This window comes from Malania oleifera, chromosome 7, assembly GCF_029873635.1.
Source record: "Malania oleifera isolate guangnan ecotype guangnan chromosome 7, ASM2987363v1, whole genome shotgun sequence".
NCBI classification, from domain to species: domain Eukaryota; kingdom Viridiplantae; phylum Streptophyta; class Magnoliopsida; order Santalales; family Ximeniaceae; genus Malania; species Malania oleifera.
The window spans coordinates 63,706,153-63,730,158 of NC_080423.1; the positions used below are offsets into that span (position 1 = coordinate 63,706,153).

The 24,006-nt window shown below is 35.3% G+C and overlaps 1 protein-coding gene across 2 annotated transcripts in view; it reads right to left on the reverse strand.

Annotated features, from left to right (window-relative positions):
- Positions 1-23,782, reverse strand: part of LOC131160059 (ABC transporter C family member 2) — a 90,657-nt gene extending 66,875 nt beyond the window's left edge. The window contains exons 1-7 of one of the 2 annotated variants that reach the window (XM_058115374.1): positions 23,583-23,782; positions 21,739-22,240; positions 16,657-16,835; positions 4,239-4,278; positions 3,463-3,619; positions 2,891-3,005; positions 2,725-2,805 (exon numbers count right to left, since the gene is read on the reverse strand). In XM_058115374.1, the coding sequence (XP_057971357.1) occupies positions 2,725-2,805; positions 2,891-3,005; positions 3,463-3,619; positions 4,239-4,278; positions 16,657-16,835; positions 21,739-22,071 (905 nt within the window). In that variant the 5' untranslated portion in view covers positions 22,072-22,240; positions 23,583-23,782. Of the gene's footprint in view, positions 1-2,724; positions 2,806-2,890; positions 3,006-3,462; positions 3,620-4,238; positions 4,279-16,656; positions 16,836-21,738; positions 22,241-23,242 lie in introns of both variants that reach the window. The other variant, XM_058115373.1, reaches the window with a different exon arrangement.
- Between the last annotated feature and the right edge of the window lie 224 nt (positions 23,783-24,006).

Below are 24,006 nucleotides of genomic sequence, written 5' to 3' on the forward strand. Positions count from 1 at the left end.
ATCTTCAAAAACCTTCAAACTCATCCTGTTTCCATCCTTCGTGAATCTGGCGCCACGACAACTAGCAGCAATCCCCTAGTTGGCCTCACAGAGCACATGCACAATCTTTAAGATCCACATGAGTTCCTCCTTGTCCAACACAATGTATGACCTGTCTTCCTGCATATTCTGTGATACAATAGGTAGCTGAGTCCAAACATATGACTGAGGTCACTTTTCTCTCAGTTTTGAATGTAGCAAACTCTCCCATCTGTGTCAAGAACAAGCAAGATGGAGATGACTAGCCAGAAAGTCGAAAGAACACTGGTTAAGAGATTGAGGCAGAGAGCAAAGCAGTATAGGAACTCACAACCTCTCTGATTAAAAGGGAGGGTAATCGAGTCTGAGAAAGGGTCTCGATGAGCAACTACCGTAGCATAAACATCTGTGAACAATTTCAGGAATCCTGATGGTCGAGCAAGAGAACTTGAAGAAAGATGATTTTCGGAGAATAGTTGACTTCGAATCGGTAGATTAGGTTTCGGCTTCGATAATAGAGAGCTGGAAGGAGGGATCATGGTTTTAAATCGCGGTAGCAGGTAGCATAATGTAACGGTAACAGGTGTAACAGGAAGCAGGAGTAGCAGATGTTACATAACGGAAAGTGGGTGTAATGACCGTGAATTTTTTTCAAGCACGCACAACCCTGTGCATATTAGTGTATTTGCAAGTTTTGAGCATTTAACCCTTTTTAGAAAGAGTTTTAATGCATTTTGAATCCTTTAGTTCAATTAAGTTGTTTGGTAAGGGCAAGAAATTTACATTTGTTTTAAATATTCTCTCATTATTCCTATGCGTGATAAATTCTTACGTGAGTAAATTCAATAATAAAACAAAATATATTATACACTCCATTAATCTATTAGACACATAAGACATTCGAATAATACAAATATACAATAACTAGAAAAAATAGAAGGTTGAAGTTGAAAAATATTAAATATAAATATCAAATTGCTAATATTATCAAAATAAAATATTTTCCTAACAAGTTAGTATTTTCAAATTGTTAACAAATGCATCTCTCGTGAGTATTTAAAAAAAAAAAGTAAAATGTGTATCAATATCATCCTTATTATAATCTTTTCCCCCTCTCGCTTCTTAGTATATTGAGAATGATTTATGAAAGGGGGAAAACAAAAGTGAGAAGAAAAATTTAAAAATAAAATAACATTTTTTGGCGCAACAGTCCTGTGGCAATTACATAATGGTCATAGCCATAGTTGTTAGAAACTTATGATTCACGATTTAATTCATACGAATTGTATCAATTCCACACCAAATCGATTTGAATCTTACTAGCAAATCTAAAATCAACTAAATTGCGGTCGAATCTATTGATTCACCTTGTCAATAGCAAATTGATCCGAATCTATCGATTCACACGATTCTAGACCTATCATATCCTAACAAGCCTAACTAGTTTAAAACCTCATTTTTTTTTTTAATTGCTTTTTTTAAAACACAATTAGCTTCCATAATTCCATTCCCTGTCTACGTCAATTTTTTGTGCTAAAAAAAAGGAGAAAATAGAACTCCAGGTCTTATGTTGCTTTCACAAAACCATTCTTCACTCTTGTGGTATAGTGCTTTGCCATTGAGAAGAAGGGACAGAACACACATCGGTTAAGGCGTTACTCACAATTTGTTATGTTGTTAAGATTCAAAAGTATATTTTTTAGTATTTTGTTCAATTATTATCATTTCCAAAGTTAATTATTTTTTTCTTTTTAATCAAGAAAGACTGCACGAAATTTTTTTCCTAATTGTTGATAAACACCAAAAGTTCAATTTTTTAATTATTTTTTTCTCGATTCCTTCCCTTAAACAGCAATATGTTCAATTTTTAATTAAAATTTCTTGACTCATTCCCTTAATTTTTATTTGTTCAGGGAACGCATATGCATGAAATGTGATTTTTTTATTGTCAAAACGTAAATGAATTCTGTCATTTCACTTGTTGTTTATATATTAATATACGCATGTCATTTAGAATTGATTTTGGAAACATGTACTGAAACTTACGATTCGATTCCATTCTTGATTCATGATTTCCAAAATTGGAATTTCAATTCACAATTCCAATCTCGATTTGACAATTTGCGTAACGGTCACAGTCTGTAACAGCCGCTATAGCCGTGATATTTCTTCCCACCGATTTTGCAGTGTGTAATGGTATCGGGAACCCAAAAAACCATTGCATAATGGCATTATGTAACAGTCGCCACTGTTATTCAAAACCAAGGGAGGGATGGTGAGGAAGATTTGGCTTTAGTAAGAGAACAGTCGGCTAGGATTCAGCTTTGAGAGCATGAGCTGCACTTCTATGATCTCACTGGTGGCGTAGAAAACTAGGAAGAAGGGAAAGAGCGTTGGGAAGATCTTCGCCATGCTCAAGGATTCGAGGGACAGGATCACCAAGAGGAGAGCATCTCACTCTTGTTTCAAGGATTTCTTCAACTTACTTGACTGAACCCTCTGTTATCTGATAGAGGCCAAATTTGATCAGCATATATAATCCATGATATTTTGGGAGTGTCATGTCACAGCCTATTTCTGTTCCATGAACTAGAATGCTACGCCTTCTAGGTCACATTTTTTTTGTTTTGGAATATTTTCTTGATTTAGTATAATGAGAGACAAACTATAGACCAATAACTTGTCAAAATATGCCGCTATTCATACCTTCCACCAAGACTACGATTTAATGCTCTTAAAAGCCATGGTCTAGGCCTTTGAGATTCGTCAGCCCAACATCTCTGGAAGCTACAGACACAACAAAAAGGCATCACACAACCTTGCAATAAAAGAATTCATGCAAAGAAAACCCATAGAAAAAACAAGTACACACCTGTTATTTAACGTTTCGGTCTGATCCCATACATCTAATTTCCAGACATCTTTCTCTGTGATAGGTCGTTTGAAGCCTTGCTGCATGATATTACTCATCCATCCAAAAGTCATTTCTAGGAAATGAACAAGGAACCAAACAATCAGTCAAAACAACGCAGCTTAATGGGAAAAAGATTTACTAAATGACTGCAAAAACAGATTATGAACGATCTTTGCACCAAGTAACATTCAAGAAACACAGGAAATAAGAGAAAAGGACTGTAGTTGTGATCTTAGCCAACACAACCAAATCTGTTCAAGCAATCGAGGAATCTGGAAGTGACACATAAAACATTCAGGAAAACTTAGGATAATTATCCACTACATTTACGCATTTGGTGACATCATTCTTCTTTAGATCAACCTCGTACAACTAGATTTCACGTACGTTGCTTTGCTGCTGCTTGTTTTAAGCTCATATATATAGCTTAGATATTTCTCATTAAAAGCAATCAGTTGTATCTATATCACAACAGGCCACTGAATAGTTTTGGAATGTGTTGACAGTATTGCAAATTATGAAGTACATACTGGAAATTATGTTGGCATGCCTCTCGGGACATATTTCCACTTCTTCAGGAAGTTCTTCATATTCAACATTGTCAATCGACTCAGTCCGTATTGGAGTGTAACCAGGATAAGGATCCAAATCAGGAACATACACAATCAAGAGGACTCCAAGTAAAACCTACATCAAAACAATGGCCTTAAATTAAGATTGTCACGCTTTAAACTGATATTTTACATTACAAAAATGAAATTGAAGTTCTAAATACTATACAGTAGCAAGCATTATTAGACATTCTCATTAGCTCTGCCAGACTGTCAGCTTCACAAGAGGAGGCTTTGTCCACCTCAATTATAGTGTAATCACTCTAATTGAATTACAAAGAAAATCACAAACAAACAGCCCCACTATTAACCCAGAAAGACTGTCAGTTGAAAAGGCAGATCAGTATGTTTCCAAAGGCATGGATTAGCAAGCCCAACTGCATTCCAGGAAAGAACTGGACGTGAAATCTTCATTCCAACCATCCATTATATGTTTATTAATTACTGCAACTATCACGCGCATTTTAAAATTCTTTGAAATTTTAATTTTCCATTTTTTCCTTCCATAGGCAGTGTTGGAAGATATTTATCAACCCCAGGCAGAACACAGCTGCACTTTCAGTAGGGGGTATGATTGGCAAGCCAGGAACAGCCAATTTTCATGCTTAGTAAATGATTCAAATGATTGGGTCATGAAGATATATTCCAATGAAAGATAAGCATACAATTAAAACAATTATAAACAGTGATCTTACCTGGAAGAATAGTTCACTGATGTACAAATACAGAACAGATCTGCAGAGACAAAATGAAACATAAAGTTCGTATTGCTCAGTAAAATATGTAACAGTTGTCTAATGTCTCCACAACTTACTTTCCTAATTCCACACACATGCGTATATGGTTTCTAAAAGAAAATGAAATCATGACACTCTTAAACCAATAATTTGATCTTAGCAACAATTTTTTTTTCCGAAACATGTTTCCAAGTCAATCAATTTCAGAATCAACATTCAATAATGCAAAGTAAACATCATAAAATAAAAATAAAATAAAAAACAATAGAGAAAAATGAACAAAGACATGCAGAAAATATAGTAATTGCCATGATGATGTCATGCTCCCATGTCTACAGGAAATTCAACAGATCCATCCAAACCACTTCCTCTACTAGACTTATCCTTTAACATTTTGGTTATTGTTACCTAAAAATTTTGCTGCTTTAAGAATAATCCATCAGTTTTGGTTAAATTAGGAATTATAATATACTGCAGCATTAAAACATAAAAAATATACAATCAATATACTCTTCCAGTCTTTGCTGCTCCAAACCAAATTCTCACCGAGAATTCCCAAGATAGCCACCTTTCAAGATACCCAAATACAAACACTACACAATCATCAAAAATACCAAAAACTGAACAAATTACCAAATCAGTTTAAATAGACAATGTATCATTAAAAAGAGCCTGACAAAAACACAAAGTGAGCTCCCCAACAAGGAGAAAACCTTGTTGAATCACATCAAACCTCATTGGTTGGGAATGCTACAACTTCATTGTATTTCTTTGTCAAAAAATCACCCATAGTGTGTAAGTTACCAACTATAACTCACAAAAACTGAGGTGGACATTCCCCTGGATTTTGGAATCCACATACATAATGCCCTTCAGTTGAAATCAAAAAAGAAAAATAATAAAAAACCAAAAATGTTGCCACATGCATCATCGTGACGAAGGCTATAAATAAGTAGGTGTTAGGATACTCATTGTATAGATTCTATTACCATCATCCACTTTCTTTTTCTTTTTATAGCAAAAGAAGAGACATCAAAGAGAAAACACAACAAATACTTCGAAATATCAAAGAAAAAAATTCCTTCAATCTCGATGAATTTCCGAAAAGCTCGCTCCCTTAAAGCAACCAAAGCCGTACCATAAAGAAGCCAAATAATGAATTTTCTCCCAAACCAGCTGTCAGCTCAATTTTATCCTTGAAAAAAATCCACGCATTTTTTGCTCCAACCATAAACCTCACAGCACTGCAAATATTCCACACTTCCACAGAGCAGTCCTATCTTTTTTCCTTCCAAAGCCCTCAAAAGAGATGGCCAACATTCCATCCATCGTTGCTGGACAAACCCAAGCTTCTCCCAACACGCCAAATAAATTATTCCAAATGCTCCAAGCAAAATCACAATGTATGAACAAATGAGGAGCTGACTCAGAATTCAAATAACAAAGCACACAAACATCTAGAGATAAGGCCTTCAAAAGTCTCCAGATTTGCAAGAGATTATTAGTATTTATTCTATTAAGCACAGTCAACCAAATGAAAGCCTTAATCTTTGGGGGAGCTTTGGCCTTCCCAATACATGAGAATAGAGGAAAACAAGAGTTGGAACAGGTCGGAGACTCAAAAAAAAATGATTTACAAGAATATACTCCCGAATGATCCAAAGCCCAAGACCGAGTATCCCAAGCTTAACAAAGATAACAAATGTTCAACAACGACAACAAGGAGGAGAGTTCCATCATCTCTATATCATTTAGAGATCATCTGAAATTAAAGTTTTAAGAAACCAGAGGGCTAACAAAGAAATCAATCATACTATCTTGCCCTGAGCTAAAACAGAAGAGGCAAGGATAAGATGTGAATAGAACATCATTCCCCAACCGCAAATCTTTCCAAAAACGAATCTAGGAACCCCTCAGCACCACAAAATTAATGTCAAGAGTGAATAAGGGATATATCTACAAACTAGATCTCCATGGACTCTCCAAAGAACATCGCAAACTAACAGTGGTATCCCAACCATACACACCCAACCCATGCTTAGTTCTAATCACTTTATGCCAAAGGGAATGATCTTCTAAGGAAAAACACCATAACCATTTAGCTAGGAGAGCGATGTTTTTAGACACCAAATATCCAAGACCCCGCCCTCCTTCCATTTTTGACCTGCAGACCTCCTCCCACCTAACTATATGATCCGAAAACTCCCTACTCCTGACCATAAGAAATCTCTCATTACTTTCTCAATCTTTAGGTAGCATTACGTTCACAACTGGAATCGTAATTGGAATTGGGATCCATTGTAATCAGAAACAGAATGTTAGACTCCTCTGTCATACTTGGCTTGGCACAAAATCGAAAACAAAATTGTATAGTATTTGGTATATAGAGACATAAGAATTGAAATTGAGTCTAGTTCATCAATTATGACATAATAGTATAAAAAATTTATTCAATTAATTTAATATGGAACAATAATACTATAAATATATAATTATTATATAGTATTATTTTATTTAAGTTATATAATAAAGAATTTTTACAATTAAATAATTTCGATAATCATGTACTTGATTCTACTTTGCAATTTGAATATTATATTTTATCATGTTTTTTGTTATTAGTATTTTTTTTTAACTATATTATTAATATTACATTTTACCTTATATTTTATAATTATTATATTTTAATATGTATATTAATATAAGTAAAAAAAGTTATCATATATCATAATATTATAACACAATTAATTATTTGATATAAAATAATAATATAATTAACAACAACCATAGCATTATATTTTATTACGCAATAGTAATTCTACTATTATATATTTATATTAATGATAATAATTAATATTTTATCTTATTTTGAGATTATATACAATAATATAATAAATAAATAATCATACCACAATTGTATCATAGTATTTTATAGCTTAATACTATTCTATTGTTTTTTATGCATTATAATATTATTATATATAACATAAATATTGATAATAATGGTTATAATATTTTATATTAAAACATTATTGCATATTTACATGTAATGATATCATAATATTAATATTATTAGATTTATGTAGTATATATTATATCATACATCGTATTAATATTATTTTATAAATTTAAGTAATATATATTATATTGTAGTATATACACACCCGCGTATAGTTATTATACAAAAATATTATTTTCTTTTGTATATTATATCATTATTAAATTTTATTATTATACATTTATAATTTATGAAGGGGAGCTTAAGCAACACTGTTAGGTTGTCGCCGTGTGACCTAGAGGTCACGAGTTTGAAGCATCGAGACAGCCTCTTGCAAAAATGCAAGGTAAGGGTGCGTACTAAAGACCCATTGTGGTCCGCCCCTGCCCCGGACCCCGCATACGCAGGAGCTTTGTGCCCCAAGCTGCCCTTTACATTTATAATTCATGAGAATAATAAACATTTTTATTTATTTTATTTTAAGATTATAAAAAAAAATACTAATATAATAAATCAATAATCATACCACAATTATATCATAATATTTTAATATTTAATACTATTCTATTAATTTTTATATGTTATGATATTGTTGCATATAATAATAAATATTAATAATGATGGTTTAATATTTATATCAAAATATTTTATTATATATTTATATTTAATGATATCATTATATAGTTATTTTAAAAATTGATGTAATATATATTATCTTATATAAAATATCATATTGTAATATGTAGGCGGGCGTGTACAAATGTATATGCATTATAATGAGTAGGGTGATTGTTGGCCTAACAAAGCTTAATCTCGTTTTGATGATAACAAATCAAGGTTACTTAACATGTTCATTTAAGTTTGAGTTTCAAGACTTAAGTGATCTTATGGTTTCAAGTGGATGTGCTTGAAGAGTTTGAATGAAAATCACACTTAAGGCTATGAGACATGATAAACATGAAGGTTCAAGTCATGTGAGACATGAAGATTCATTGAAGCAATGCAAGACATATTGGAAGTTTCACAACATGAAGACTTAGGAACGTAGATAGGAATATCGTATGAAAGTCTCATGTAATACTTCAAAATCCAATATTGAATGATTGAAGCTCCTAGGATATATCATTGGACTTAGATACCTGATTTTATACATGGAAACTATTTTCTCAAAGTCCAAATTAAGTTTTTTAATACATGAATTTAAGTTTGGAACCAAAAATATTGAAAAACAAGTGTTGCTGAAAGGACAGGCGACTGATGACGCTTCATTAGGCGACTATGGTGCTACTAGTTTTGAAAATATACAAACAGAATAGGCACAGGAGACTAACGTATCGGGACCAGTCAACTGACCCCATTTTGACCTTCAGAATGCGCTAATTTTAAAAGAGCACAAGCGACTGACCCTTCGAGTACAGTCGACTGGTGTGTATGTTTAAACAAGTTATAGCGCTGATCTTGTTTCCATATCTTGCTTGATTGGTTTCCAAAATGAGAGAAAACTTTGGGGAAACTTTTTGAAACCCTAGTGCACTATTTAAACGTACTATTCTCGCACATTAGGGCAAGACAAGAGAGAACGGCACACACATTTTTCCTGGTTATACTACTGCTGTGTTCTTGCTGTGAACAAAAGAAATTCTGATTTGTTCTTTCGAAACTTACACTCATAAATCATATTTCTGGTGATATACTTTCGAGCTTCAACTTTCATATCATTTATTTGAAGTATTTTTTATACTAACGTGTACTAATCTGCTCATTTGAGAAGCTTTCCCTTGTACAAGCAATTGTTGCTTTTTGTTGTATTGTTTTGACAATTTAGGTATTGTGAATCATTGCCTAGCAAGAGGGTTATTCTCGTTAGAGAGGCGAACTCCACCTTGAACGGAGAGAGGTTGTAACTTCACCTGGTAACGAAGTTGGGAAAGGAAATCATCACAGCGGGTAGCTCGAGGCAAGGACGTAGGCTGCGGCCAAACCTTGTAAAAAGAACGGTGTTCAGCTTCTTCTTCCCTATTCTTTTTAATTTCCGCAAGATATAAACTGCGTGCATGATTTTATTTTCATAAGAACTTGCTGAATATTACCTCTTACTGAATATTAAATTTTGTTGAATATTTGAGATTGTGTTGAATATTTAAGAACTTGTTTAAAAGAGGAATCTTGTTGAAAATTGTGAAATTGCTGGACATATTTTTGTGTGATCAAATATATATCAGTTACTTGATTAAAGTGTTGACTTGAAAATTTAGAAAAGCTTACAACTCTGAATTCATAAGTAAATAATCTGAGATTAACTTGTTGTAAATTGATTTTTAGATTAAAGCTTAAGTGCTGAAGTTAAACAAGAATTTTACAAAGATTGTTTTTGAAGGAAAATATTATCTTTGCTGAAAATCTGATCTTAATATTAGTTATATCATTGAGATATAAGTCAAATCACTGAATTCATTTTTCTTGATTCCAACTGAAAGTTATATTCTGAGTAAGTGCTTAACTGAATGTGTTAATTCCTTATTGTAAATTCTGATTTAGCATTGATCTCTACATTCATATTTAAAACTACCATTGATATAGTACAGTAACTTAATAGAAATATTGTTTGTGTTAGAAAGGGTTAAATTAAATAAGAATTACGCAAATAAATTTTTAAATAACCCAATTCACCCCCCTCTTGGGAATACATCCTAATTTCAGTGATAAATACTACGTTTTCAGGAATCAAGATTTGATTCTGGAGTAAGAGACCAGAATCAAAAAGTAGGCAAAAGGAGGAATCTCATTCCTGCATGGAGTGGGAATCATAATCAGATTACAGTAAAACAAACGCTATGAATGGGAATCAACCATCCCAATTCCGATTCCTAGAGTTGATTCCCAATTACCAAACACCGCCATTTGCAATCCCCACAAGAATTTTAAAAATTGACAAAAAATATAAGGGAATGCTAGATAAACAAGCCCGAATAAGGGTAATTCTGTCCCCAAGAAGGGAAAAAAAAAGTGCCTGCTTCCAACCATCCAACCTCTTGGCCGCTCTTTCCCCCACTGGGTAAAATTCCAAGGATCTAGAATTGTCCCCTAAAGGGAGGGGCCCCTAAGTAAGTCAAAGGCCACTCTAAAAGGCCACAACCCACCTCAGAAACTCACTCCCTAACACGCATAAGAGGCATATTAATATTAACTAGACCACTTTTCCCCAAATTTCTTTTAAGCCCCGATACCCACTCAAAGACATGAAGGATACGCAAAATACATTTGAAGAAAGACTAAACACATCAACAAGAACCATATCCACCATTCTACTCAACAACCCCATTCTACTCAACACATCAACAACTAGGACAAATTGAAAAGGGGAGAGTGGGCCCCCTTGTATAATGCCTCTTGAAGCCCTAAACCAAGACTTAGGTTCTCCATTCGCAACAACCAAGAACCATACATTGGATAAACAAGCCCTTAACCACAAACACCACTGCTCACCAAAACTCTTTCTGGCAAAAATTTTATATAACTCCAACTAAGTAAGCCTTCTCAAAATCAAGTTTGAATATGAATCCCCTCTTCTTCCTCCATCGAATATCCTCCACCACCTCATTAGCCACCAAAATGGCATCCACTATCTGTCTACACCCTATAAAAGCACTGTGAGTTGTATAAATGGTCTTACCAAGCACTGCACACAGCCTATTAGCTAGACCTTTGGTGATAATCGGCTAATAGGTCTAAAGTCCACTATCTTACTGGACCTTGATTTCTCAGGCATAAGGGTAATAAAAGTAGAGTTAATGCTATTACTCAGAATCTTATTCCCATAAAATTCATCAAAGACTTTAAGCAAGTCATCCTTAATAGTATCCCAACGGTCTTGGGCAAAAGTTAGATTAAAACAAGCCTTATCCCTAACCATCTCAAAAAACTACTCCCTCACCTCCTCATCCTCAAAAATCTCTCTAATCAAAGCATTAGATCTCCAGAGATGGGATCCCACTCTAAACCGTCAACCATCGGTTTACAAATCTCTTCTTAAAAATAAATATTATTGAAAAAATTAGAAATCTCAGTGGCTATTCTATCAAGGTCATTAATAATTCTCCCTCCTCGCACCTCCAATTCGCTAATCATATTTTTCCTCATCTTTCCATTACCTAGCCTATGGAAGATGCCAGTATTACAATCTCCTCCTCTTTAAATTTGGTCTTTTGTCTCCAACTTCTCATTTCCTTGAAAAAATAACCTCTTCCAATTCATTCTTTAAAGAGATCCTTTTTGCTTCATCGCACTCCGAAAGGTCACTCTTCTCTTTGAAAAAAAAAATGGCATTACAAAACCATCCGAGCCTAGTGCTTTATCCCTATCCATATCAAACACAGCGATCTTAACTTCTTCAATTCAAAAAACCTCTCTAGCTTATTAGCAACATCCTCTCCAATGGACTCCAATCAAACCCCTCCATCATCCATTCTTGCACTATTCAATAAATAACATCTAATAAAAATTTGTAATCTCGTCCCCAATCTTTTTATGATGCCTCACTACTCCCCCTAAGTCTAACATTAGCTCCTTATTGAGACTTTTCCTCCTCCCATTAGCAATCCTATGAAACAAACTAGAATTACAATCCCTTTCATTTACCCATTCAACTCCTGAATTTTGACGCCAACTCCTCTTTTCCCTCATCAAAAGCACCTCCAACTCATTACAAAGATGAACCCCTCTAATTCTATCATCCTCCCCTACAAAGCCATACTACAACCTATCCAATTCAATAATTTCAAAAAAAATATTATTTTTATTCACCCTAACATCTCCAAACATCTCTTCGTAATCTCATTCCCAATCTTTTTATGATCCCTCACTATTCCCCCTAAGTAGAACATTAGTTCCTTATTTGAGACTTTTCCTCCTCCCATTAGTGATCCTGTGAAAAAACTAGAATTGCAATCCCCTTTCTTCAGCTATTCAACTCTCGACTTTTGATGCCAACACCTCTTTTCCCTCATCAAAAGCAGCTCCAACTCATTGCAAAGATGAACCCCTCTAATTCTATCATCCTCCCCTAAGAAGCCACACTACAACCTATCCAACCCAATAATTTCAAAAAAAAAAAATTTATTTTTATTCTCCCTTTTGTCCCCAAGCATCTCTTTATTCCAATCCTTCAACTTATTCTTTACGAACTTCAATTTTCTCATCACTTTAAAACCTTCCCACCCTGAACACGTCACTCCCTCCACCAATCCCTAACATTATTCCAAAAATATGAGTGCAATAAGCACATATTCTCAAACCTAAAAGGAATAGGGCCCCAGTGAATGTGATTGGAATAGACGTCCCAAATCACAATTAGAAGTAGGCCCAGCACCTCTTGCAGAGCATTGAGAAACAAATCTTCCCAAGCATTGGTAAACAAAACTCTATCAATGCAGGCAAAGCTTGTCTATCCCCAGAAACCACCCAGGTGCAGCAGTTATTATTTAAGGGCACATCCCTGCGGCCACAATACCAAACAAAAAAGTCAAATTTCCTCATGCTACTCATCCTTGAGCCCCCAAACTTCACCCTCAAGTTTCAAATAAAATTGAAGTCACCCCCCACCACCCAACAAGGACTACAAAACCCAAACAAACTGGCCAATTCATCAAAGAAACCATTATGCTGAGAAAACTGTGTAGGGCCATAAACGGATGTGAACCACCAGTCCTCGAAACCCTTAATCTCTAACCAGATTGACAAAGAAAATGACTTAAAAGATACAATTCCTAAGCAAGGAAACTCTCATTTCCCAAGCTACTCTCTGATCCCCACCAAAGCTCTTAAGGGAAAGACACCCACTTCTTAAATATAGAATCCCATATACTCCAAAAAACAGGCATCTATCTCTCTTAGTTAGGAATCCTGCAAGAACAGAATAACCCAACTGATTCATGGCCAACTCCTCAAGTTATTCTCCTCTTATCATCACACCCCCACTGAAAAAAAAGGGGACATCTATCCCTCCTAGTTTGGGCTTCAGGAATTTCAGCTGAAATTTTGCAAATTAGAAATTGGAAGGCAATTTCCTTTCGACCCTGCTAAAATCCAAAACTTCAACCAAAATTTCGGCAGAATATCTGAAATTTAATACTATGGACCTTAGTGAAACACGCCCAGCCATAAACAGTTGCAAACAGCAGCCTCCTGCTCATCACAACAGCAGCGCTCTCCCGCTAAGAATCCAGGAACTTCAACTAAAATCCATAAATAACTGAACTACTCCTGTACCGTCCTTCAAGACCCGCCTGTTGTTAACCCTGTCCTGCAATGAGGATGTATCAGCTCCTCGTCTAACAGAGAACAAAGTAACCGACCCTAATGGGGCTATACAATTGCTTGCTTCCATTATCAGTCCCTGACACCCAAGCTGTATCATCACTGCCCTTCCTGTAGTTCTTCATTGCCCGAGTATCTAGACTGAGTGAGTAGAAGTTTCGGCGTGATTCAAAAGCCCATTTGACTCTAACCCAATTTTGGCGACAATGGGCATCGCCCTTCTTTACTTCAATGTTTAATTTCTCTTTAAAAACTGAGTGTTATGCATCATGAACTCCCAACTGTGCTGAAACTTGGGCCTGTTCAAAAAAAAAACCAGGCATTAACCATAAGTAGCCAATTTACTCAACAATTGGCCCAAATCTAGGATAATAGTCAGAGCCTTAGCCAAGAGCACCTCCTGTCACCAACCCCAGGTTTGCCCTCTCTTCAAATCCTAGCCGCCTCTGCCTTAAGTCAATTGCCTTCCTCAGCAATTGTTCATTGTTTCTCATCTTTGCAGATTGTCTTCCTTTGCAAAATCTGGCCACACTTCCCACGCAGAGATGATCATTCTCTGATGACACAACTTCATTCCACGACCAAGATCCTCGCTGCAGTGTAGCATCAGTATCATTCACCATAAATAGGTCCTTACCTGATTCTTCCACCACCAGTCAAAGCTCTCTAGCAAAACTCCTCCAACGGTCCAACCATCATCATGAATACCTCCGGGGATGAATACAGAAAACTTTTCCGGCTCCACCTCAACCCAAACTCCAAGGTAATGTTTGGTTCATGGAATGACTTCCTATGAATAGGATAAAATGTAATAATGATGTAATGAAAACTATATAGGAATGTAATAATTCAGGAAGAAGCCACTTATGCAAAAGTTCGTTCTATTCCATCCAACATGAAATAAGAAAGGATCAGCCATTCCCATTGTGAAATTTGGGAATAGTTATTACTTGTTTATTCCTAACCATTGATCACAAAAAATTTACGCATTGTTACCTGTTTTATGGCAACAACACATTATCTTTCTGTAAACTATCAAATCCTTATGTCGTAACCATTCTATTCTACGAATAGAAATTCTGCCAACCAAACTTAACCCAAGGATTTACTCTTCTTCGTCAACCTAATCATCATCCAATAGTCAATCCTCTCAGATCTTATTCTACAAGAAAACCTCCCCAACTCCCGAAACACCAAATACAAACCATCTGTGAACCATTTTGTTGCTGCCAAAGAAACCCTAACACAGGACTCCTTCAATCTGAACAGTTCCCTAAAGAGCTCTTTCTCTAATGGCAATCAGTGGCCATTGCTGATCAAAAACCAGAAGCAAGAGATTCAAAGGGGGAGAGGGGAGAGACAGTGCATCCATTTCAGAAAGTCAATAACTATCAGATTTCAAAAAGTTAATAACGATCAGAATGCAACTTATTTGAACTTTTAGTAGTGTACATATGGAACAGTAATTCGTATAATAATTCTGAAAAACAGTTCCCATAAACAACATGCATAAACCTGAGCCTCTATTTTGATCTTCTTGCTCTATCAGGTTCACAGCGCTTTATAACACTAACCCGTGATTTGTGAAATGAAAATTTTTACTAGCAAGTAGATGAAAAAGAATGATAGAAAAATAACCCAGTCATAAGATAATTCCATATAAGAATGATGGCAATGGAACAGTAATTTGTATAATAATTTTGAAAAACAGTTCCCATAAATAACATGCATAAACCTGAGCCTCTATTTTAATCTTCTTGCTCTATCAGGTTCACAGCGCTTTATAATACTAATCTGTGATTTGTGAAATGAAATTTTTTGCTAGCAAGTTAGATGAAAAAGAATGATAGAAAAATAACCCACACTCATAAGATAATTCCATATAAGAATGATCGCAAATGAATGATCAGAAAATAACACTCACCCATAAGATAATTCCATATAAAAATGTTGGCAAAATCCTAAAACACCCATCATACGTAATCTTCTTACAGTAGTCTCTCCCTACACTTTACGCAAAAAACTTAAAGTTCAGACATCCCTTTTGTCATATGGCTCTAGCTTGCAAGTTTTGCAGCTTTTGGCACCTCACAATATTTTATTTTTTTTAATAAAAAAAATTCATTAACAGAAAGGAGAGAAAATACGAAGGGTGGAGGATAAGCAATTCTCATAAGATTGTGAGGTGCCACCTCACTATATTTGTCTCCATGAAAGAGAAAGAACAGAGGGAGGCGAGAGAGAGAGACTCAAGTATGGGTAGAAACTACAAAGTACAAACAGTATTTAGCAGGTTTCTCCCTGCTCAACAATTTATTATGCATGGCTTCAGAAATATATATGGCAGTGCATGGTTATGTTGCTCACTCCTATTGTAAACTGGAAACTGCTCTCAGCTGCAACAGAAAATATAATTTTACTAGCCTTCTCATTTTTTTTTCTTTTTTTTTCTTTTTTTTTTGTGGTAACTGCACAACAAATAGTAAGGGAGCAGCCAGTTCATAGCAACTCTCCCTGTGCAATCAGGAAATTGCTTTCAACCACAGCATGAAACCTCATTTCAGGAGTCCTTTCTTTTTGTTGGGTGAAGGGTGGGCAGCCAATTGGAGCAACTCTCCTTGCGCATTCCCATTAGGGAATATACTCCAAGATTGGACAAGACAGACATTCCAGCAGACCATAGGGCCTATCTTAACATCCATTGCCACGGCCATATGTAATCTATTCTCGCCACCACCTCCATTGATTCAAACTCATGACCTCTCATCCTCTAAACCACAAAAAAGTACGCCCTTCCATATAAGAAGTTAAAATTACACAAATGCTATCCTTAGCCCAATATTTCCCAGACAATATAATATATAACAATTTTTTTACTCCAGAGCATGAAAACAGAAGTTGGGGTGTGAGCAAAGCAATAACTCTGAATCGATATCCACAGTCAACATATAAGGCTTCTATTCATGTGCATTGATGAGCCTTATGCATTGAAAAAATGGAAGACAAAACCCCTCAAAGATGACCAAAGAAGACCTCAAGTTAAAGAACTAGAGAAGAACCAACCTCCTGTAGAACTCCTTAACTGAAAGAATGAGATTGAACATCACAGCATCCCCGACCAAGGCATAAATGATTCCAAATCTGACATACCAACGAAACTCACAAATGTAGACTTTTGTTTCTACACCAATCATAACCAGCATAGAACACCAAGCAAGAGCCTCAATGGCCAGGGAAATCATCTGGACAAAAACACAACATATGTGTGAATAGAAGAAAATGTACAACTAAAAAACAAAATTGAAAATAAAAATCAAATTTACTTATTGTGATTGCTGCATTTATTTACAAAGTGCAAGTATTGCATATAATCATATGTGGTTTTAACAAATCAAGGCTTCAAGAATCTCAAGCAAATTAACTTAAACTGATAAACTTTGTAAAAGCAGCCCCCAAACATGGCGGCGATGTGCTCTGAAAAGATTGAACATCCATTCAAAACATGCTTTGGAAGACCAATAACTTTTAAGAGAAAAGTTCCAAATTAGACAATTCAATCATGGATTCAAGTTCAATAAGAGAAATTGGGAAGTATATGCCTATCCAGCCTATTTCTGTCCCATGCTTTGTCATTTAAGGCCCAAGCCAAAGCCATTTTTCTTGTTTCCCAAGATAGCAGGCGATGAATTACTGAAAGAGTCCCCAGAATATCACATAAGATGTTTCCTTTAAAATCACTTTAATTTTTGTTTTTTTTATCTTTCGTGTGAAGATAATAAGTGTTAGAATACCGCTAAAAGCTTAAGCTGTTAGGTTGTGGGCCAACAAAGTATATCAAGCCTTAACACTCCCCCGCATGTGCAACCCAACAACACGTGATGAGATAAACAAATGATCAACAACATCCATTATAGGGAATAAGATAATTCCTAACAAACAAATAATAAACGCAGGAAACAGGACTAGAACCCTGGACCTCCTGGCAACCCCCTCTTATACCATTTTAGAATACCAATTTACCTAAAAGCTTAAGCTGTTAGGCTGTAGGCCAACAATGGATATCAAGCCTAAACAATAAAGTTTTACATCTAGGATAGAAGGTAATCCAGCCATCATTTGTAATGATAAATAAATAACGAATACTCCTTTTTTACTTGCCAAGAAGTTGCATCTGTAACCTAAAAACGTCAACTCACTTCTCCAAGCTTGAAGAAGAAACTCCATCAATGCCTTTGCTTGGATAGTATTACATTTGTGAGCAAAAATACACTAATAAGACTCCAAAGCTACAGCAGTTTTCCCCCGCTAGCTCTCCTTTTTCTCTTTCTTCTTAAATTACTTCTAAACTCCCATTTTGGATTTTTGGAGAGACCCCCATTAAAGATCTCAAGGAAGCTTGCTAAGAGGCCCAAAATTCTTCGTACAGTGGCTTAACTCACCTCACCACCTTTTTTTTCTCTCAACTTCTCCTTCTCACAGCTTGGGAAATTTTACTCCCTTACTTCTATATCTGAACAAGTTCAAAACTCTGTTCTCTAACTTCCATCAAAGTCACGTCATGATGAGACCTCGACCTAAAACTCTTTGAAAAAAATTATAAGATTGTCAAGGGTATAAGCTCATACAAATTGCCATATAACCCCCATATATCAATCATAGTTTCCCTTCATATTGAGTTAAAAGGACATAGTGACTCTTCTCAGGCGGAGAACAGCAGAGTCCATACAACAAGTGATTGTTCTTTTCAGGACATCAAGTGATTGTTCTTTTCAGGAAACAAGTAATTCTTTATAAGGATTTCACAAGTCACATTCAGGTGGTTTAAGTGGAGTGGGAGGGCAGCAATCTTTCAAGGCTGATAGATTTTCTTGTGTGAGTGTGTTGGGGGGGGGGGCCTTAATAATCTGAGTCAAAATCTAGGGAAGTGTTTGTGCTGAGGGGATGTCCAGAAAGTATTCTTTCTTGGATGGCAGTTGTGGAAAGTCACTTAAGGATCAGGAAAGTCACAATATTAGTGAATAATTGTGAGCACAAAATTTTAAGGGATAGAATGCAGATGTAGAAAAGAGAATAGGAATTTCTAAAGTAAGAAATAATGGTGGAGAGTAAGAAGCACAGAGAGAGAGAGAGTGTCTTAGCACCCGCACGCGGGAGGGGTGGGGGTGGAAGAAATGGGATGATGCATCTGATAATGAGAGTAATTTTGATAGTGTTAGATTGTAATGGCAGTCTGCTATCGGATGATATTCAGGAAAAATATGGGTACGTTTCAGAATCCTTTGATTTAGATGGCAGTATTTCCCATGCTCCAGTAAGTCCACTTAAACATTAGGGCATCCCTATTTTTGAGGATGATGAAATGGGTGAAGAGAAACATGAGAGATCAGATTAGGGATGGTATTTTGCCCACACATCTCTCCTGTGGTGGAGATCAATGGGAAGGATTTAGAAGCTTGACAGTTCATGGACAAGATGGGCCTTTGGCTGTCTGATCCTTGAGGACAAGAAGTTCAATTAGATGGCAATAGAAGGGAGGTGAAAAAATGCAAGCATGAATTAGCAAATTGTAGCATTCCATTAATGACAACGAAAAGGATTTATAAAGGGCTTTCTTAGCTTTTGTTGGCTTTTCTTCTTTGTTTTTTTTTGTTGGTTTTTCTTCTAAGAACCTCCATTCCTCTCTTGCTTCGTAATTTTTTTCTTCTTTTTTAATACATTTCTTTTCTTATTGCAAATGCGAGAGTAATAAAGAGCGCACATGAGAGAGAGAGAGAGAGAGAGAGAGAGGAGATAAGAGATATTGTGGTCTAGAACGTATGATTCCCACAAACCATCCAGCCAATAAATATACCCCTTAGATAAATAAGACAACAATACTGGCCAACATCTGCAGCCGCCACTATAACTTGTTTCCATGGACACTCATTTGGTGCACACAATACCATGCTCATTTCTAACACCTACATGGAGCCCAATTGCATGGATTTTAAATCCAGTCTTTGTCTTGCATTAACTTAAGCCTAAAATCCACTAAAAAAACAATTTTTTCATTCAATTAAACTTACAAGAGTATTTTTGTCAGAAAATGAACAATATCAGATTAACCTAATTTTTGAGTGAGGGCACCATAGAGTTTCGAATAAATTCAAACAAAAAAAAGGTGCATGAGTAGCGCATGCCCCAACACCACATGTAAAAGTATCCCATGCCTCTAGCGATATTTCCTTCGTTTTTTTCTGCAGTTTTGTAATTATTTTCCTAAATATAATGCCCAACACTTTTAGATGCACTATTTTCAACCCTTGATTCACTTCGAGGGATTTTATACCCTTTGATGGTGCAAAACCCTAACCTTGGGGATCTTGTTCGCCTATAAATATGATCCTGGGGTGCCTCTTTGAAGGGAGGATCGATATAGAGACCAAAAGGAATGAAATACAGTTGACTATGAAGACTACAAAAAATGGCTAACCAAACCCTGCCAGAGTTTGGTTACATCAAGACTACAACACCTAGATCACCTAATTGGTTGAATGCTTGGTACCTTATAACTCTTAATTCTTTCTTGATGTTATGCAGTTGGTTGTTTGGTTTTAACTTCTTTCAGGATACCTGCAGGAACAGATTTGATTTCTTCTTCTTTGCATGGGATTGTTGATTGATTGCATTTTCAGTTAAGATGGTGTGTGCATCTATGGTATTTTTAGCTGCTCTTCAAAGCGGGTTTTGAAATGCTAGGGATTTGATTCCATTCAAAATGAAGATAAGTAAGCAACTTGGGGTTTCATCCCACATGCAAATCCATGGCCAAATCATTTTTGTATGTTTTAGCCTAATATTTTCTTCTTCTTTTTTTTAATAATTCATGATTTGCCCAACTTAAGCCTTCCAAATACGCTAAAGTATTGAACCATGGTATATAGATTAAGTAAAGATCACATTTGTACTTGTTATGTGCTTGATTATATATGATGATACATATAAAGTGTAAAGATTACATTTTTTTATCATTGCTAGCTTCATATTTTATATGATTGTCATGGGTTGCAGGGATAAATGACAACCCATGACAATTGAGTAATATGTTTTTTGAATAGAGAATTATTTATGGTAATGCACGTGAATTATTTTGTATTTCATTTATTTTTAGCTAGATTGACGGTTGGATTTATTTATTGTTTAATGGATATACAATATATATTCTTTTGTATGGTTGAAATGCTTGGCTTATGGATGTGGGTGGATGATGTTAGATTAATTTTCCTATTTATTTCTTCTATATAGTGACTTAGTGAGTGCTTTGGCTTTGCTATAAAATTAGGTTATTTATTAAAGAACAACAGTTTGCTAAAATGAAGACCTAAAGGGTAAATTTAGGTACTTATGAGTCTTTTTTGCATTTGAGATTCATTAACCTTATTAATTTTGTAACTTAATGCACAGACCTAAACATCCTTTAGAATGTCTTTCAAAGTTAGTTTTCCTAAAAATAGTAAGGATGATGCCTTCATTAATTAAATTAAATTGCTATTATTCAAAACTATGTCAACTTTGGATGATGGCCTAATTGGATTACTATCATCAAGACACGTGGATAAGGGATAATTGTCCGTTGGATTTCTACTACTTGGAATTAGAGGCGGTAGTCCAAGTGCATGATAGATTATATGGGTTCCTACTACTAAATATTTTAAAATAGGTGGCACACTATAGAATTCCTATCACTTGATTTGTTTAATTTAGAGATAGCAGCTTATCTTGACCCTAGAATGCTGGAAAAGGAATCCCCACCATTTTTCAAAAATTTATATTTTCCAAATTTTACTTTTAAAATAGAGATCAAAAAGATTATCAAAGAAAAGTTAAAGTACAAATTTTAATTGTTTTGGGGGGCTACAAGTAGGTTTCACAACTTCACCAAAAGCCCAACAATGAGTTAGAGATGATTGCAATAGCAATTAACCAATGACGTAATGTCTAGCAAGAGTAAGCTAAAGACCAATTAACCCAAAGATGAGGGGTAATGGCATTCAAAATTTAACATCAGTTTTCAAATTAGAATACCCTGAATTAGAGAAAAAGAGAAAGCTGAAGAATAATCAAAAACCGTTGATAATGTTAAGACTGTAGGGGAAAAAAAGGCACCTCAAACGGAGCAAGCCCAATTTGTCCATCTATGTCAAGTACTGAAATGCCCATGACTAATCTGAACAATGGCTCAGCAGTACAATATCCAGCCAGCAACGCCAACATGTAGTTGTAGTAATTCGACCTCAGACGGAACCTCTGGGCTGAAGAATCCTTCTTGATACGCCATATTCGGTAAAGGCACAGACCCATAAGAACCAAGTGAGAAATGGAAATCACCAGTGTGTCAGTTGCACATGGTGTGTAAGCACCAAATGCATTCTTCACTGTTTTTGCCCACAGCCCATTTGCTTCTGGCCTACAATACAAAGCCAGTGGCTTGAAAGCCATTCTTTTTCACCGCTTCTCTGTCAGAATAATCCACTAACAACACACAATACACTAAATCACTCTCCTATTTTCACATAATACTCTAAATCACTCTCCTATTTTTCCCACTTGGACTTGTTTTCAGTGCAAGGATAGGTTCAACACCTCTCAGTTCCACAAGAAGCTATTCCTGCAATAATATGAAAAACAAATTCATCCATGGATTCGGCATTAATAAAAAATTATGTGTTAAAATCAATCAAGAAGATCCAAGGAAGTTATCCATGAACTAAGATTAAACCACGTTTAACAGAAAATATTTCAAGGAATAATATTTTTTTGAAGGAAAAAAAAAAAAAATGGAACAGCGCGCAATCATACTTGTGCCAGAGCAATAAATTATCTCCAGGCTTAATGGTAAATTCTGCAAGAACAAAATGCAGACTCTGCTTTTCTCTAGCTAGTTTTAAGGATTCCAAAAAGAAAAACATAATTCAAAAATTAGTATGTCTTACAGGGATAATTTGAGAGACGATTAATTTCATCAAACCAATGATAGGGTTGGAAATCAGTTTCTAAAACTCAAGCTCTGCTGACTCTATAGGTTAAACATAAAAGTTATTTCATCTCCACTGGAAAACATTATATACATTTTGACTACCATTCATTGTGGAAAATGTACTGTTTTCCAGAAAACCTCTTCCTCAAATAAAACAGAAACTAGGGGGGAAATAATAAATAAATAAATAAGCAAGCAAAGAAACAAAGACTTAAACAAAAACAAAACAAAACAAAACAAAAAATACATGGTCATTTTTTAAAGGCTTTCTTCCAGGAAGCACTTTCAGTAGATGCAAAGCTCACTCAAGGAGAGATCAAAAAAAAAAAAAAATTCTTCAACTTATTCAATCAAAAATCCATTAGTGCCATGAGGGGGGAACAGTCGATTTGGTTCAAATAAACAAGAAACCGAAGCTAACAAATTAAGCAGTAAATGCATCAACAATAAAAACAAATAAAAAAAAGCATTTCTCATAATCAAAACAGCAGAAATACTCTCTAATCTCCAGAAAGAAAGTAGGATTAGTTCATACAACAATTGAAAACTATAAAAAAATAATAATAATCACTCAAATATACACTAGCTTGAGAAATACACTATCAGCATCAACAAAACTTAAACGAGCAAGACCTTTCGGTTCAGCTTTGTGAAAAAACACGAGAAAGCTTCTGAACAAATTCTCCGAGACCTTGAAGAATATAAAGACCGAGCAGCAAAAGCAGACGCTGGCTCAAATCAAAAGGCGTAGAAAAATAATAAAACGCTAAAGATCCCCACCGACTGGTAATGAAAAGCGAAGCACAAATCCCTCCGGGAAAGTTGTTCAAAGGGAACAATCTTTTAGAGAGAGAGAGAGAGGAGATTGACTTTAAGGAGTGTGCCGATGCGTTTTTTAGTGAGGAAAAAGGAAAATGATATTTAAAATTTGCGGGCAAAATGAGATAGCATGGAACAAGACGTCACCACTTACGATCAATTGAATGGTGGAGATGGAGACGATTCGGATGAATGCAATGACAAATCAATAATATAAATTAGTACAAGTTGATCGGACGAGGACCACGCCCAGGAGTGGGGCACTGCTCCCCGACGACCGGGACACTTGGATTTACTCTTCGTCACCGAGAACTGGTCGACGATGGGTCCCAAAGTCATGGACTTTTGGCATTCGATCCAAATTATAATTTCAAAATTAAAATATATCTTTGGCTATTTGTGCTAAAAGCAATTATCATTGTTGACATGGTAAGAGTGACGTAATAATTTGTGACATACTTAAATTTAAAGCGAATTATTAAATATTCTTGGAGAATTTTTTTTTTTTCAAAATTATTTTTGTATAATTAAATTGTAATTTAAAAGTTGAAACGTATCCCTTAAACTAATTATGAAAA